General features: G+C 36.3%; 1 protein-coding gene across 5 annotated transcripts; it reads right to left on the bottom strand.

Moving 5' to 3' along the window:
• Positions 1 to 2,772: 2,772 nt before the first annotated feature.
• On the bottom strand, positions 2,773 to 11,571 carry LOC147862640 (uncharacterized). Of its 5 annotated transcripts, none has more exons than XM_087321722.1 (9): positions 11,219 to 11,571; positions 8,814 to 8,916; positions 8,266 to 8,328; positions 8,067 to 8,126; positions 7,361 to 7,464; positions 6,290 to 6,371; positions 6,128 to 6,208; positions 4,968 to 5,020; positions 2,774 to 3,556 (listed from the first exon to the last, which is right to left on the bottom strand). In XM_087321722.1, the coding sequence occupies exons 1-9, from the start codon at positions 11,563 to 11,565 to the stop codon at positions 3,025 to 3,027; spliced, it is 1,425 nt and encodes a 474-aa protein (XP_087177848.1). In that variant the 5' UTR covers positions 11,566 to 11,571; the 3' UTR covers positions 2,774 to 3,024. The 5 variants fall into 5 exon arrangements, with proteins under 5 accessions (XP_087177852.1, XP_087177853.1, XP_087177848.1 ...); XM_087321723.1 differs by having other exon boundaries at positions 8,814 to 8,909; XM_087321726.1 differs by lacking the exon at positions 8,814 to 8,916 and having other exon boundaries at positions 2,773 to 3,556.
• Positions 11,572 to 17,403: the final 5,832 nt, after the last annotated feature.

Raw genomic sequence — 17,403 nt, 5'->3', positions numbered from 1 at the left:
TGAATCTTGGAAAGATTCTTGTAATCATGATGAATGGGAGAAAACTTTGTACGATGCTACTATTTGGTTTGCTACTATCATTAGTTGCATGTGAAAGATGCTTTTCTACAATGCATAAGATGAATGCCAAACACCTTAATTTTAAAAAAATTTGTCGATGTTTATGGTTTTCAATACATAAAATGATATCAATGTCATATTGGTTTTGTAGAGGATGGTTTGAGGCTTGAGATGATATCGAGATTAGAAGAATTGGATCATTGATAACATAATGCTAATAAATGAATATGCCATGCATTTGGGTAGAAATATCATCATTTTGTAATGTCATGTGGTTTTTGAGTAGATTAGACCATCTTTCTACAACTATAACATTGGTTTTTGAGTATGGTTGCATTTATTTTAATTATATCAAGGTAGATTATTACGTGAATTTATGAAAAGTAGGCCATGGGCCTTTGAACAATTGATTGCAACGATAGAGATTTGTTGTTCCTATACAATTGATATGTTTTAAAAATACATGACCCATGAAACTGACATCAAATCCTAAGTTGTTCCTATACAATTGTATGTTTTAAAATTCCAACACATCACCTTTGTCAAGTGTCTCTCTTCAACAAACACACTTTCTAGATTCAAATAAGTTGCCCAAGAGCTCGACTGTGATTGTCCCTGGTTTGTTTTGCATTCCCCATTTAACTACCGCTTAATAAACCCAAATGTTATCCAAATTGTATTCCAACTTCCAAGTGATGGATGGCTTCTTGTATTGCATGATTGAGTGAATGACATTGAATATATTGAAAGAATAAAATTCTTAAAAGTGTGTCATGTAAGACCAATCTTTGACAAGCTCTTTTCTTTGCTTTTTATAACTTTCAAAGTCTCAAGGTGCACCTGCCCACATAGGTTCAGGTACTTTGAAGTTTTTAACCTTGATGATTTCCCAATGGCTCATGGATCTCCTTTGTTTCCGTGAAGCAAGATTCATTTCCTTAGGTTTTGTGTGGTATTTTTTGTTTTAGCATGACTTTTTCTTTGAGAAGTTCAAGAATCCAATGATGTTTGTGCCTTAAAAAGCTCGAGCTCCTATCTTCGCTTGTTATGATTTTCAAAGTCCACAATGCACATCTACATAGATTTAAACTCTCAAGCAATTTTGAATGTACACTTGGATGCCAATTGAGTAGGAATGTCCTTAGGTGTACACCTGGATGCCATTTGAGGTGCCATCCTACCCACAATGCCTCACCTCAACAAGCATAGGTTGCAAAATTCACATGATCGATTGTCATCGATCTCCATGTACTAGCAGTCGCAACCACGGACCAACAGTGACATGAGGCCCTCCACTACTTGGTCACTCCTCAACTGTATGTGCTTTGCAACCATCAAGAGGGTCACTTGGAGGTCACACAATTATTGGAGGTAATTGGATAGAGATATGCACATATGGACATAGATTAAGTTCTAGCATGTAATTATTGTTTAGTCATGAATCAAAGTTCTGCATATTTGGTGTAATAGAACTCCATTACTATTAGATTCTTTGTATCTATTCATTCTTGGTAATAGCTTGTACAAATGTGGTCTTATGTTGCATTGCTACTGATTTCCAATTCTACTACCCCCCTCCTTTCTAGCTATTGATTCCCAATTCTCTAGTTCATGTACTTCAAATAGAAGACGTTGTAGGTATAGGGTAAGAACTAAGGCATTTGAGGTAGAACGTCACCAAAAGTGTCATGGCAATTTCATGGATGACGTTATGAGTAGGAATCTTAAATATCATGGACTCAACTAACCTTTATCCTAATGGGTTGTATTTGTTAGTTTATTAATTTTTGTAGACCATAGAGATTAGAATAGTCACCTAACTAGTAGATCAACAAATAACCAAAGCCCCACAATAATGGCAAAGAATAGTTGTCAACAATGGCCTTAGTGATGCAACTTAAGTGCTATTGGTAATGATTCTTGGGATAATTTTATACCCCCCACCCAACAACAATTGTGAATCGAGTGGTCATTGCATATACAATGAGTGGCGGTGAGGGAACATGATGTCTGAGCTTGGTTGCCACAACAAAATGTGATAAGAGCAACACCAACTGCATTGTGGACTTCTTCGGCAGCTTGTGAACATAGCAAGCAATCTCCATGCACATGCATTGTCACCTAGAACGCATGGTCTCGATTATTGTTGACACATGTCTACTCACTCAATGTTGACCCTTTGGTTTGATGTTCGATGTGTACACATAATCAATGGTATGTGCCAACATTTGTGTCATTGATGTATATGAATCCATGCTATGACAAATTCATGAAATTATCTGTGTCGTAGAAGGCTCCCAATTGTGTCATTGGTGCATATAAATCCATTGTATCAACCCCAATTCAATGGTCAATGTTTTGTCGAAACAATTTGTTCCAATGTTTCCTATACCTTGAATTTGTAATTCTTGAGTGGCACGACTCAAATATTGTGGATGATGTGTCCATGAATTTTAATGTGTAGCGCCCCCAATTGTGTCATTGGTGCATATAAATCCATTGTATCAACCCCAATTCAATCGTCAATGTTTTGTCGAAACAATTTGTTCCAATGTTTCCTATACCTTGAATTTGTAATTCTTGAGTGGCACGACTCAAATATTGTGGATGATGTTCAAATTGTTAATAGTTGTTCTCCTTGCAATATAAATACAACATCCATAAACAAAACCTTCTAAAACTCGTCATAAAATTTTAAAAACTTTATCAGCTCTATTTGGGGCTTATCTTGGTTCAACATTTTTTTCTTCTTTAAATATTTTTTTCATAGCTGCATAAAAAAGAAAATTAGAGAAAAAGAGCTTTTAAACATGTGTCCGTTTCTTAATTTGGAAGGGTATGAACTGTACATAGTACACAAGAATGATCATCTCGCATAACCCTAAAATACAAAATTATGAAGTACAATTGTTGATGGCCTCACTTAAAAGGGCATCATTTGGCCTTTTCATATACTCTCAAATTTTAGCCATCCTTTTGGGGATAATGCCAAGATAAGATATTTATAGGCATAACTAAAACCTCTTTTTTCCTAGCTTTTCCTTTACTAATGCTTAAACTTTTCTTCAGCTGGTGAGACTTGACTTTTGGTTTCCTTTCATTCTCTGGGAACAATTCAAGAGAATGACACTTTACAAGAGATTTTTTCCGGTCCTTCCTGGACATACTCCTAGCTGAGTTTGGACAAATGTTTTTGGGGAATATCCTCTTTTTATTTAAGGTTTGCTTTACATGTGGGCTTGGCGATGTCCTTATATTTCTGGTGAATTTAGACACTTCTTTACAAACTAAAGCCTGGTTAGACGAATTCGTAATTTCAGCTAGCGCTTGTTTCCTCTTGACAAGCTTTACATCCATGTTTTTATCTACTTCTTGCCTCCTCTTCACTGCTTTGGTTCTAATGTTACTCGGTTTAGTTTCAACCCTTGGTTTCAATTCGTTGTTCTTAAGAAACTGATCCGCCATCTTGTTCTCTCTTTGGCCTTTGAGAAGCCATCTGCATTCATGTTATGATAATGTTGACAAACCGTCATGAAATGTTTATTCTGTTTTGATTAGAGATATTATATTCCATACTTACTGTGCCGTAATAACTCTATGATATATATCCTACAGCTAATATAATTACAAAAACCTCTATGTGGCCTCTAATCAAAGTCATGATATTCCTAAGGTTTTCCAAAGTTTAATGATCTCCCCTTCAGCAGCAAAGGACATTATGTAGACTCTACATGGTAAACGCACAGATACTTTGATATGATATCACAATAAGTACATTGAGCTGCAATAATACGAGCAGTGGGGATGAATCACAATATAAGAAGAAAGGTTCCTCACACCTATATCTGCATCAAATTTCTTGACGTTCCATAGACTGGTGGGAGTGAAAACTCCACCGAAGCAGTTCATGACCTCACTTAGATGAGATGTTTGGAAATGTGATGGTGTTATTGAAAACACATATAAACGAGGTCATTCAGATGCATTTTGGGAAGGCATTGAAAAAACGAGGTTCCTAAGTTGTATGTTCAGGGAACAACAATAAAGGATGGACTTTATTGTAGTTGCAACACCAGTGGAGCAAACATCTTACCCCTGCAATTTACAACATTTACCATTTCTCATTAATTTTATGATTTGCCTCCTCCAGCTTGGTTATTTTTGGTGTAACATGGTTATTTACATTCACAAAGTGGTTTGGTATAAATGGGTGTTTATAATTTCTCAAATTAGGAGTCCTTCCCAAGACTTTGACTAGGTAAGATGAGAGAATATGGTGCCTTCACCATAGTCACCTCTTTTTTTTATTGCATCCTCCCAACAACCTTCATCAATTTTTGTTCCAAAAACAGGGGAGACGTTTGAAGATATCCAGAAGATGAGATAGTCCACTACAAGTCTCTACAAATTCTTGATCATATTTCTGTTATATCAACATCATACAGACTGTTTTCTGGAAAACATCATCATGGCCAGAAGATAGCCACTACAAGTCTCTATAAATTCTCGATCATAATTCTGATATGCAACAGAATTTAGTATTTAGAATGTTTTCTGAAAAGCCACATTGTATCTAATGGCAAAAGAAATTTGCATTCAAAGAACCCATAAGATGAGGATCCTCACTTAGTCATTTACCCAAAGATCATTGTACAAAGGTAGAATAATGGATGCAGTTAATTAGCAATGGTTTGGTTTGAGCAAAATTTGAGCCATGAAAGTGGAACTTAAATGGTTGGGTTTGGTTGGGTTTGGTTGGGTTACGTTTGAAAAGTGGAAAACGATTTGACTTGGGCTTGGTTTGGCATACAGGTTAATCCTGACTGATTGTGTTTTTTACGTTTTTTTCTTTCCCACTAAATATGTTGTTCAAAATAATTAAGGCATGTAATTGGCGAGATTAGTACCTGTCCCACAATTTTCTTGCTTGTGTTGCATGCCTCTCCAACATCTCCGAACACTGATGTGGAAGAAGACAACCTCTATATAAACACTCTTTGTTAAGAAAAAACTCTCTCAGCACATACCCATTCTTTTATAGAACATACTACACCCCATCACACTTTTGTACCACGAAATAACTCTTTTATTTATGCTCCCTTTTCCCGTTTAAATCCCATTATTAGGCCTTTAAGCCACTTTTTTATTTATTTTCGATGATTGGAACCACATCCCTTCATTGAGACAGGCCAACATTGGTCTTAGAAGAGATTGATCTTAGAAACATCTATCCTGTTGATGCTATGAGTCAATCAAGGGCTACACAAATGGGCTCCCAACCAGCATAACAAAGGGGTTACAATAGATTGGGCACTGAGGTTAAGTAACGGACGGGGGGGCACTATGATGGGTGGAAGGGGCAGACCGGTGATTTGATTCTACAAGTCAATCAAGGGCTACACAAATGGGCTCCCAACCAAGGCATAACAAAGGGGTTACAATAGATTGGGCAATAGCAATCGTGCACATAGGCCCCAGCCCCATGGACCACGATCTCACCACCCTTATCGACAGATTAAAGCCATTATCTCCCACCATCGCAGGTGCTTCTCTCGCTTCCGAGACCTCTCCATTTTGCATCAACCTATGCTAGAGATCTTCCGAAGACAAAAGTTATAATATATATAACTTGAGAACCTCACATCCGCCGAAAACCAAATTTTTTCGTCTCGCTTTTTTTATCTTATTTACGTTTATATTTACCGAGAAATTTTTATTTTATTTTGATTTGTTGTTCTCAAAGACGAGACAACACTTAAGATGTAATCTCTTGTTTGGTCTTATCGGCCATTTTGGCCTCTTAAAAGTCGTTAATATATTTTTCTTTTGTTCTTCCTTTCTCTCTCTCTCTTTCACATCTAGTCCGTGAAAATGTTAAATTTTTGGGCTCACATGTCCTACTTGACCTTTGAAGACAATTATAAAATCTTTCTCTCTATGTATATGTGTGTGTGTGCACGACAAATGTACACAGTTTACATATAAACTTATGCTTACTGTAAAATTGGATAATGAAAGATTAAGTTTCTAGTGATTCATGGGTACAAAAATATGTGAAAACCATTACCTGATCCCAAGTTGATGTATATGGATCAATTGACAAGTAACGCCAACATACAAAATTAAATGACTCAATATTGTGCTCCACCTACAAGAGATAGTATAACTTAAAATTTAACCATTTTAAAGTAGATAATTGAAATCAGAGCATAGAGAAGGGAAACCATACTGGGAGCCCAACCCTTATACGTAGCACTCTGTGCTGAGACCTCTCATATGCCTTCCTGTAATTATCTACAATATTTGTGATACTGCAATCATAAAAAAACGTGATTAACCATGATGAAAGGACCATATATGTGTTGGCAATTGGCCAATTGAGCGTATATGGAATCACATTTAGTAATTCAGCAATTTCTACTTATATTTGTCCAAGATCTCTTAGAATATCAGCCAATATTTCTTTTTCAGAAACCTCTGCTTGATTCATTTGGTTTCCATTAGTGCTTCTTCACGTGGACTAGCTTTCGAAATTTTATGCAGTCTATTAAACTTGAGATTCTAGTCATTTTCTTATAGCTATTTCCTAAGTGGAATAAATATTTGACTCCCAGACTTAAGGCATACTAATAAGCAAAACTTAGTCTAATGCTTTTAATTGATTCATAGAAACCTGACAAAGATATCTTACTAATGCCTAGCCTCACATCCAAGTTTACGAATTACATTTCCTTGATTCAGTGAATAATATATAACTAAACAAATACAAGGACAAACCTACATTATCACAGAGTAAAAGTCGTTGAATTCACATTCACTCAAATTCATGGATCACAATGTTTACATTTTCAATGTCATTTGCAGCTTTGGGAAGAAGTTTATGAGTCCATCTTGGTGACTAGATTTCCCCAACCACTTCATGTGTAGCATGTACTGATGATGTGGACCTCCATCTCTATTGTGTAACATTAGCTTGTAAACAACCAGCTAAATTGTAAAAATCTTGGGCAGAGAGGGTTGCTACTACACAAGAAATTGGTTACCCAGGAAACAAATTCCAAAATCTTAGAATAGTCATATGCTCAACCTTTTTGTGTGTTGTCATCATGATCATAAGCTTGTCATATGAATGCTACAAAGCATTACGATAATTCTTGACAAACCTTGAAATTATTCTTGCAGAAATTATAAGGGCCTAACACTAAGCCTTCTCTCACAGGAAGAGTAGTGTAATCGATCGTAATCATGCTCTAAAATTCTATGCATTAAATATTAAATAACAATGAAGTCTAAAAAATACCTTTCAAAATCAAAATCTTTATTCATAAGATCATGCTGTCTACTGATACCAAACGCCCCGTATTTATTGATATGCTTCACAAGAAGAACTATATGTTGATACACCTGTTCAATGAAAATATTGAGTTCTATTGATTACCTGTATCCTTCATTAATGATGCAATGCCCAACAGTGGCAAGTATTCTATTGTTTATGCTTCGTAGGTTACATAAAAACGGGCATTGACATTATCATCAAGTTCTAGCAGTGAAGAACTTTCCACGATGGATTGAGATGTAAGGACATAGGCTCTTAAATAAAGCAAATGTCAATGTTCTTTACATGAGAGTGCATGCTAGTAAGAAGATGTTGGTTTCTATAATTCACAGATTAGATTAGAGACGAAGTCATATTTAAGTGAGAGGAAGCCTTTTTCCAACAGAAGAGGGTTAGCACATGGACAAGTTGACTATGTCATGGTCTACAAAGGAACTTTTCAAACAAAATGAGGTAAAGGAAGCTCGTCGAGACACATCATACCTAACAAAAAGTAAATTCCACTCTGAAACGTATTAGAAATATATCACTCAAAATCATTTTCTCTAAGATCACTTTATGCTATAAAAGCTTTCAAATAATTAATTTGATGTCCTAAACTTTAAAAAAAAGCATCCAGGTTGCTCACAGCCTTCAAATGCACCACGTTTATCTATACATAGTATGTCACCTGTCCTTGTAGTTCAGTCTTGAAACTTAATGGTATTCTCTCTACATTTGCAATTCCTGCCTTGAAGCCAATTGAAAACAAAATAAATAAATTATCAAAGGTTTTTCCAGTTAATAAAGATTATAAATGTTGCATGCCTGCCATATTTTCTTGCATTGTTAGACAACGGAATTAAGAGGTTAATAAGGAGATAACTTACTGTCAAATAAAGTGCTAGAAACACAGCTTCAACACATTTGATTGGTTGAGGATCATATATCATCTGCATTAGATTTATATTTAAAAAAATAACATTTCTATTAAAATCTTAATCTTGTTAATACATTTGATCGCTTTCTGTTTATTATTCAGTAAGCATCCTAATTTATTGTTATTAGTCCACTATGTAGCTTAAATGGATTTTCTTGAAACCGATAAATTAGCTAGCAAAATAGCTTGAAACCTACTCTTACCATATATAGCACTTCATCCCAAAATAAATGGTGATTATTATCCATGTGGGTATTTGTTTTATCTAATGGCAATGAATTGATGTTGCATTTTGCTTTTCATTACACGTGCAAATAAACCTAAGAACTTATCCTAAATAAAATATATGAAGATTTTCCACACTCATTTGCCTTGAAAACAGTTTCGTTGAGTGTAACATAACTCTCAATAACCCCCCATCTATCTCTCTTAAATTCTTATATTTTTCTGCGACCGCCTAAGGTTGAGTGAAAAAAGAAAACGAAAGGAATAATTTACCATTTTTGCAGTATCCATGATACGTGCCAACGGCCTTGTCTTGTGAGAATTGAAGCTAGTTTGAGGACTCTGTTTATATTCAAATGAGCTGATATACTGGTTCCTAGCACACAAGATGATTTCCTTGAGCAGTAGGGGAAAAAAATGCCACAAATTGATAAATTTCTGCATGTCTGCTTATCAATGGCACAAAGTAATTTCACAAAGTAGTTTTTTTGGTTACATGCATGTTTAACATGCTGTTTTCAGTTACACAAATGATAGGTGCCCATAATCATCATTTACCAATAATTAACATAAATGAACTGACAAAGGCAAGAGACTAAGCCCTAAATCAACCCTTTCAATGGAGGCCAATCACTGTAAGGTCTATACTAGGAAGGCTGACACCATATTTGTTAAAAATATGTACTTTATGTTTAAAATATGTTTTAGAATACTCTAAAGTATTCAACACATATTCTACATTTTAAAACTACCATTTTTTAATACGTACAGTTTGCTATGTAAAAAAATCTTAGTAAAATAAAAATCTAAAATTTGGCAAAAAAACAATTGCGAGATGCATTACAACTATAAGAAGTATTTAGCATATTCTGAAAGTAATTAACCTATTTAATCTTTAGAATATGTATTCTAAGAATATAAAGAAAAAGGAAGAATACTTTTAGAATACATAGTTTATGTATCGTATATGTATTTTATGCTAAGTATTTTACAACTATGGCTGATCCAAAAGAGGGTGTAACCAAGCATATCTGGCCCTTTATGGAACTCGAACTCTAGAGTCTAAATTCATATCATACCTATCCAGAGTATATGTGACCATAAACCTCTAGACTTTATTTTACTATAAATCACATTTTAACCACTCCATAGGTATCATCATGCCTTTCAGGCTACCCAGTTGCTGATTTGACAATCTCTTACCTTTATTTACATTTACAACTAATTTGTCTAGTCACAGGAGGAGAAGTCCCCTCCCATATTCATGTTAGCTTATCTAATTACACTCTCTATCTGTCATGCTCTTCCTGTCACGTTTGATCAGACCATGAGACAAGGAATGTACCAGATCTGTTGTCAAAAGCTAGGAGGCAGTTTTCAAAATTATAGAGAGAAAAATAAAAAGTAAGAAAATACTTTTGGAAAAAAATAAAAAAGTAAGAAAATATAGGTATTTCTGTTTTCTGTTGAGAAGACTAGCAGAACTACCAAAAAGAAGTTTTAGAGTAAAAAAGGGCAAAAAAATCAAGTTTCAATTCCAATTGTGTTAGAAACTTCTTATTTGCAGGCAAGAGCTGCCAAGTTCTTGTGTTTACAGCCTCTTTAGGGAGCATGTTAGCAGGGGTGAGCACGGGTAAAAAGAGATGAAGTGAAAAGTTACCTCGTCCAGGACAGGAAGACTGAATGGTGTTTTTGTTGGGTTTATAATATATTTGGTTCATTGTGTAAACTTTCTTTCCTAGTGGTATTTCGTTTGTTAAAAACAATTGGTTGGCTCTTTATTCTTTCTTTGTTCATATGATTGTATCCTCTTTGTCTAGGTTTGGGTGGCATTATAGAAGCTACCACTACAGATTCATCCACCTTCCTCTTTCTCTATTTTCTTGATATGGCTAAGGACTTTCATTCATGGAATCACAGACATTTTCATTCAGGGAGTCACTAGAGTTTTCATTCATTGATGATAAGGCAATTGCACAATTCACATGACCTTCCTCCATCAACAAAGTAGAGCTATTTATTAACGATTGGAAAGTTTTGGTTATTACCATGACTAAGATTCATAAACACTCCGGCCTAAATTGAAATTAAGATAAGGAATTGTCGCCAAAAATAAGCTAAATGTTAGAAATATTTGGAAGATTGGTCCGAATTTGTATATTTTCTCTGGAAATCCATTACCCATATTTAGCAGGCCCATGAGCGCTCTCTCTCTCTCTCTCTCTCTCTCTGGCAATCCTTTTTTCTTTCATTTCTTATACTACTCTTTATGTTTCTCTTCTTCTTCTTATTCCCTGTTCTTCTCTTTAGAAATGTGAATTCAATGGAATAGCATTGCATGCATTAATGATAATCTGATAATGAATCATCTATCGTACCAAAAAGTGGGCCATTTCTGGTCACCAAAGCAGAGCCAAATTTTAATTTTTTTCTAAATCAAAACAGGTTTCCTTTTTGTAACCAAAATGGAACCATTTTCATATATAAACGGGGAACTAATGATCATTTATGTCACTAAAAACAGGAAACTTGTGATACATCCGGGGGTGTAACTCATTGCAAACATACATATGTATACGAAGTCCACATTAAGTGACCATAAAGAGCAGTATATTACAAATGGAAGGAAAGATTAATGCCCAGAGAGAGAGAGAGAGTGGAAAAACAGGAAACAAAACCTGGTGTATGGCCCTGAGCCTTGACCGCACAGGGAATTTGAAGAAACTAGCAGGGAGGACAGGCCGCTTAGGAGGCAATGATGATGCGGCTGTAGATGATGTGGTGGATGAGGACGACGACAAAACGGATGATGATGTTTCGGAGGAAGATGATGATGGAGATGCAGATGCAGATGGCGATGGCGATGGCGTTGGCGTTGGCGATGGCGATGGAGATGCAGATGGAGATGGAGATGGAGATGGAGATGGAGATGGAGATGGCGATGGCGATGGCGATGGCGGGAGAGGCTGCATCTCTCCGGAGCCCGAGTACTCCATAGCCACGCAGCATGCATACATTCATACATACATGTACATATGTACATATATATAAACACACACGAAGAGGTACCAATGGACAGTGTATGTATATACATATACGTATATTTACACCTTATACGTATATTATACATATATAGGTATATATTACGTATACGGTGTATATGTACATAAATGTGTGGAGAGTTCCTTTTGGCTCGTGTAGAGAAGAGATGGATGAATGGGTAACTACTACAAGTACATAGATGATTTGTTTACCAAAGCTACTTTTAATTGCTCGTGAAATCCCGAGAGTGCTCGTCACCTCTTCTCCAAACGCTCGAAACATACTCTACAATTTGTCCTCCATTATTCGTCGCCACAATATGGTCATATTTGACGCGTGCGCGTGCACACGTGTGTGTGAGAGAGAGAGAGAGAGAGAGAGAGAAAGTGAGATTCTATTATCATCTTTGGAGGTGAAATATGACTTGTCCGACCAAAAATATTACATTTCATTTTTTTCAATGAGTAGCGGCTCTCGATGTTCAAGAACTTTACCAATGAATGTCGCAATCGAGAGTGCGCATTGTGATTATGAGGGAAATTCGTTCAAGGATTGGGTTGTGCTGAAGATGGTGTGAAAAGCATAGTTGAATATGATCCAAGATTCTAGAGCATTGTATTGGAGTGTGATACTCAGACTCCCAGACAAAGTGTACATAGCCAGTCAATCACATCACTTGTGCCCCAACGGCCCATCTCACATCACAATGCACGTTGTCGCAGTATTCCGTGTGGATGCGTAGAAACGGGGCAGAACCACAGGGGTCTTGAACCAAGGAATCAAGAAAAGAGGAAGGGGCCCGCGCGTCGCATACACACAAACACCGCGAACCGACAAAGAGGAGTAGGAAGGAGGTGGTCGTAGGTGTCAGACTCAATGCAGTACAAGAGAATGGCAACACAAGAACGACACAGTAGAAACACAACGCAATCAACAAAATATGTTATCACTGTTAGTTAGGATGCAGTCATGAAGCATAGGGGATACAACCGGTCAGAACCGAGAATAGAGCTTCGAGCTCTAGAACAAACATAGGAAAAAGAGGACCTCTGGCCGGGAGCGCACGGGCGTCTGACGCGAGCCGAGGGTTCCTTCTAGAGATTGCTCGTAGAGGTACCGCAGAGAATGGATGACAACACCTAGTACTTACATAAGTTAGTACAAAAGGGGGTGCACTTGTGCACACCCACATTCCCATGCTTTTGGCGACGTTTCTCCCGATGGCTTGGAATCTTCACGACAACGTGAGCTAAGTCACATGGAATCAATGGTTCGTATGGCAAACAACATAATGGGCTCTACAGTATGTCAATGTGTATAATTTCCCTGTTTGGCGAAGAATATGGTTTTGTAGTTCGGTGCAACATATGTAGTACAATGTGTGAAGCATGAGCCTCCATATTTTTCCTATGTCATGATACATTGGTGTTGAAAGAAGGCCTCATTTACAAAGGAATCTAGTGATGTATCATGAAGCAAATGTGTTGCATCCCATCTTCCAAACCATTTTTCCATATGTTACACCTAACCAGAACACAAAAATTTGCGCTTATGCGTCTTTTGAATTTTTTTGCTTGCCTCCAATGTGATTTTAGGAATTCAATGTGAGGGACTTAAGCATGCATTCGGCAACCCTTTCCATGGCCATGGTCTCAATGGGAAGTGTGTGCCACCAATCAGAAGACAAATGAATGGACAAAACAAGAATCTTAAAGAGACGAGAGATGGATTTAGAGCAAATTGAAGCAAAACCAATTTATGTAGACATTGTTTGCCCCAAATCCATTTCAATTACAAAACTAGAAGCGATCTCGATTGTTGGATGTTGTGATGATTTTGCATGCATCTATACAAACAACGGGCTCCTATGTGGGTTTGATAGGTTATTGTTATTGTCACATTCTACAAATTGTTTCCTTCTCATGTTACAAACATTACTCCTTGTCAGACACTCTCTTTTCTTTGATCATTTGTAGGAGATATTTCTTCAATAACTCTCCTTGACATACTCATTGTATTGGCACAATCTATGCATCCATAATCTCGTTGTAGGATTAGTGATTTACCATTGACAGAATATCAATTGTGTTTTCTTATGGATGAATCTTTTGAGAATTGTGCTTGACGTTGACAAAACATGCTCTAACTCTCCTACCAACTATATAATAAATACACAACCACCTACCCCCCATGCCAAGTCGTGATGCTCATGTGCACATTATCAATCTCATTGGATACCTTTTTCCAATTGCTAAGCACAAGCATACCATGGCATACTAGAGATAATAACCCTCATATGATGAGGTATATAGAGCATGTCTCGACGAGGAGATATGCCAAAAGTTGATAGGCAATGTAGATAATACACCCTCATATGAGGAGGTAGAATACTTATGTGACTTGTAGAGGAAGCTCCCTAATAGAAATTGTCATAGAAGCCAAGGACGAGTTGTCAAGGGAAATTCCGACAAAATAAGGTCAAATGCTACAAGTGACACCAAAGAAGGGCATCATCAGAGGAGTTTTCATGGCCCTAAGAATGAAAGAAGAAACCCTAGTAATGGTGATGAGCATGTAAGAAAAGTGTTGGCCTCGTTGTCAATATTATGTCAACACAACATCTAGATTTTTTTTTAGAATCCATAAAAAGGCCAACATTGACCCATGGGGACCTAAATACACAAATTTTCTTGATGTACGTATCTTTCCTAATAAGGCATATTCATACTTTGAAGCACAAATTCTCAATATATGAATAAGGCATACACATATGAATCCAACCTTCTAGGTTGTCTCTTTAGTCGAACACTCAAGTCATCTCCCCTCTTAATTTGTCATCATAGTTTTCACGAATCCCACTTTATGTTGATATTAGGGATCATAGTAATGATGAGCAAAAGAACGAGACATTAAGGAGAATAATGCATGAAGGGTTCTTTACCACATCAACAACGTCAATGTGAAGGACATGAAATAAACATAAAATATCCGTGGTATCACATACCACCGAAAATTACTTTATGTTATACCTTGGATGTTGAATAATGGATCAGATTCGAAAGAAGAGAGCTGAGCCTCACCTATAGAGGCTTTACAACATCTCCAAATGTTGCAATGAAGGGGTAGCTAGTCCAATTTATATAGCTCAACACCTTAGGCTCCCACGCCACCACATGCCATAGGTCCATATGGGTTTGCCCCAAATCCTAGGATAATCAGTTTCCCAACTATCCTACCTGTAGGCTGTAACCCATCAAATTTAGCTATGAAATCATTTTATAAAGTTATGCCTATAACAATCGAGCACGTAAAAAGAAAGTGATATTCATGCTCTATTATACCTTCCTTGCATACCTTACATGTCTTTATACAAGAGCACAATATATTGATCAAAGATCCTCTACACTACATTAAGAAAAACACTCCTACTACTAACTAGAAAAGGTATCACATGTGTGGTTGCTAGATTGAGGCACGGTGTTTTATGTATAAACACCACATTGAAGGGGTTCACTAAGTTCTTGTAATCATCTATTTGCGAGACTCCCAATAATGTTTGATAGTGGCATTGAAATTGCAACCATGTATTGTATGGGAAGCACATCAAACGAAACAATTTTTTGCCACATGCATGATTTGATAAAAGAGCATGTTGTCATTTGGTCAACAAAATGAGATTGGATATTAGGTAGCATTCACCAAGAGGACATCAAAGATCTTGATGTGGAATCTTGTCATGAAGGGCAATAAGTTGGCCTTATTATATGTTGCATATTTTTCTACAATGAGAGAACTTGTTGGGGGTGATAGATCAATTAGAGGTCACATTATGGTATGGCCAATTGGACCATTTGTCAAATGCCAAAATGGAGGTGTTGGGGGGATTGGGTGTCCTACCTACTACTATACCTTATACCAACTTGGAATTTGCGAGCATGACATGCTTGGAAAATAGGTAAAGAGTGTCAAAGAGGTACATATGAGTCCATCATGAAGTTTGCGGAATTGACACACTATGATCTATGCAAGAAAGTGCTCATACGATCAATTTGTGGAGCACGGTTTTTTACTACCTTTGTTGAAGTCACAAGTCTAAAGTTTTAGATGTACCCCTCAAAGAAGAAGGTTGATACATTAAAGAAGTTCAAATTTGTTAAGTGCTTAACGTACACTTCATCTCCAATGCTTCATCAACACTAAGAAATAATGTAATAGAGGTAAGAGATGGAGGGAGAAAGATTTTTGTCGTCTTCGGAGTTCAACTATTAGAAATTGTGCATGCGTGTGAAAAAGATATCTATCTATATATCCCTTTGTTTGGACTATTTGTTAATGAGAGAGACATATAGATAGAGAGTGAGTGAGGGGCGAGAGAATTTCTTATTGTTCTTTGGAGGTAAAATATGACTTGTGGAACCAAAAGTGGAATTGAGTAATGAAACTCAATATTCAAGCAATTTACTAATAAATGTTGCAATCAAGAGTGCACATTGTGTGAGATGAATGTGTGTAAGAGAGTGGATCGAATTAACACGTGGAAAGCAAACTCAAACATGGTCAAATGCAACAAATTGTATCAAAGTGTAATACTTTGACTCTTGAACTTGCTCAAGGTAGAATATTGGTAGCCGATGAGACTCCTCACCAAGGTTCCAATGCATCAACACTCTATCTCCTATTGAAGTGAGTGTGTCTAAAGCGTATGCAAGCAATGATGTGAATGGCAAAGAAAGGGTTGAGCCCCATCATATATTAGTGACTGTAGTTTCAACTTTCCCCATTTGGAGAAGAATATTTGTAGTACAATTATTAGTAAGATGTGTTTGTTTTATCAATATGTTTTGGTTCAAGCCCAATTATGAAACAAATTATCTATACATAGAAGTAAATAACACAGAAAATTCCTCGATCTCTATGTAAAATGAAAGGTAATCGTACTTTTTACAAGACATTATTAAACTAATTATGTTATTCTTTTAGAGTTAGCATTTGATTAAAATTCTGATGTTCTTGAATACATTTCCTTTTGACAAAATCATTTACAAATGGCGATTGGGGAGCAAGTTGTCCCCGAGTTTAAGAAATGCTAGATGTGTCACAATCATCAAAAGTTGTTTGCATTCAAGTTTGTCTTCTCCAATGGTTCTTCACATGACTACTTTTATCAATGTACAAGAAAGCATGCAATACACTCTACCAAAATTTATATAAAGTAGGCATTAGTTTAGTGAGATTTTACAGATATTAATTCTAGACATTCTCTTTATGAAGTACTAATAAGATAATACGATCCCAAAACACTTATAATTTTTCAGTATAATAGTTGGGTACACATCGCTTTTATGTTTGTTGTTTGCTAGTTGGCACAAAAATTCTCCTTTGCAATTGGAAAAGGACAAGGACCAGCCACATTCTAACAACTTCAAAGTCATGAATATCCTTTCGTAGTCGTATGTACACCATGGAAAAACAATCCTAACAAGTAAACGGGTCCCCAAAAAATATGTGAAAACAAGAGATGAGTCTTATTTCAAGTTTTTATCTTGTTAGAAATGGTCTCATTTCAAGATTTCTCATGTTAGAAATAACCGATGAATGCATGTACAAACACAAAATTTCCTCATTCGTTAACCTCACAAATCAAAATGCAACTGATTACTACTATCCAAAAGTTATCCCTAACATTACAAGCTAGTGATTCTTAACAAATCCGAGTTTAGGGTTCCTCATTTCATGGCATCATTTTGTAAGCTGTTAATGCAATTTCTCTCAAAGATTGTCCCTTGTAAATGTAGAATTACGATGAAAATATTTTCACTTT

The sequence above is a fragment of the Azolla caroliniana genome, unplaced genomic scaffold (genome assembly GCF_043228905.1).
Source record: "Azolla caroliniana isolate FFs.n. ecotype wild unplaced genomic scaffold, voAzoCaro1.0.p SCAF_6, whole genome shotgun sequence".
Classification (NCBI taxonomy): Eukaryota; Viridiplantae; Streptophyta; class Polypodiopsida; order Salviniales; family Salviniaceae; genus Azolla; species Azolla caroliniana.
This window is presented reverse-complemented; position numbering and strand designations above follow the sequence as displayed.

Coding starts and splice junctions, on each gene's coding strand:
- LOC147862640 (XM_087321722.1), bottom strand. CDS start 11,565: ATGTATGAATGTATGCATGCTGCGTGGCTATGGAGTACTCGGGCTCCG. Junction 7,465..8,066: donor AGACTGAACTACAAGGACAG/GTGACATACTAT, acceptor TTCATTGAACAG/GTGTATCAACATATAGTTCT. Junction 6,372..7,360: donor AAAGATTTTGATTTTGAAAG/GTATTTTTTAGA, acceptor TTATGATTGCAG/TATCACAAATATTGTAGATA.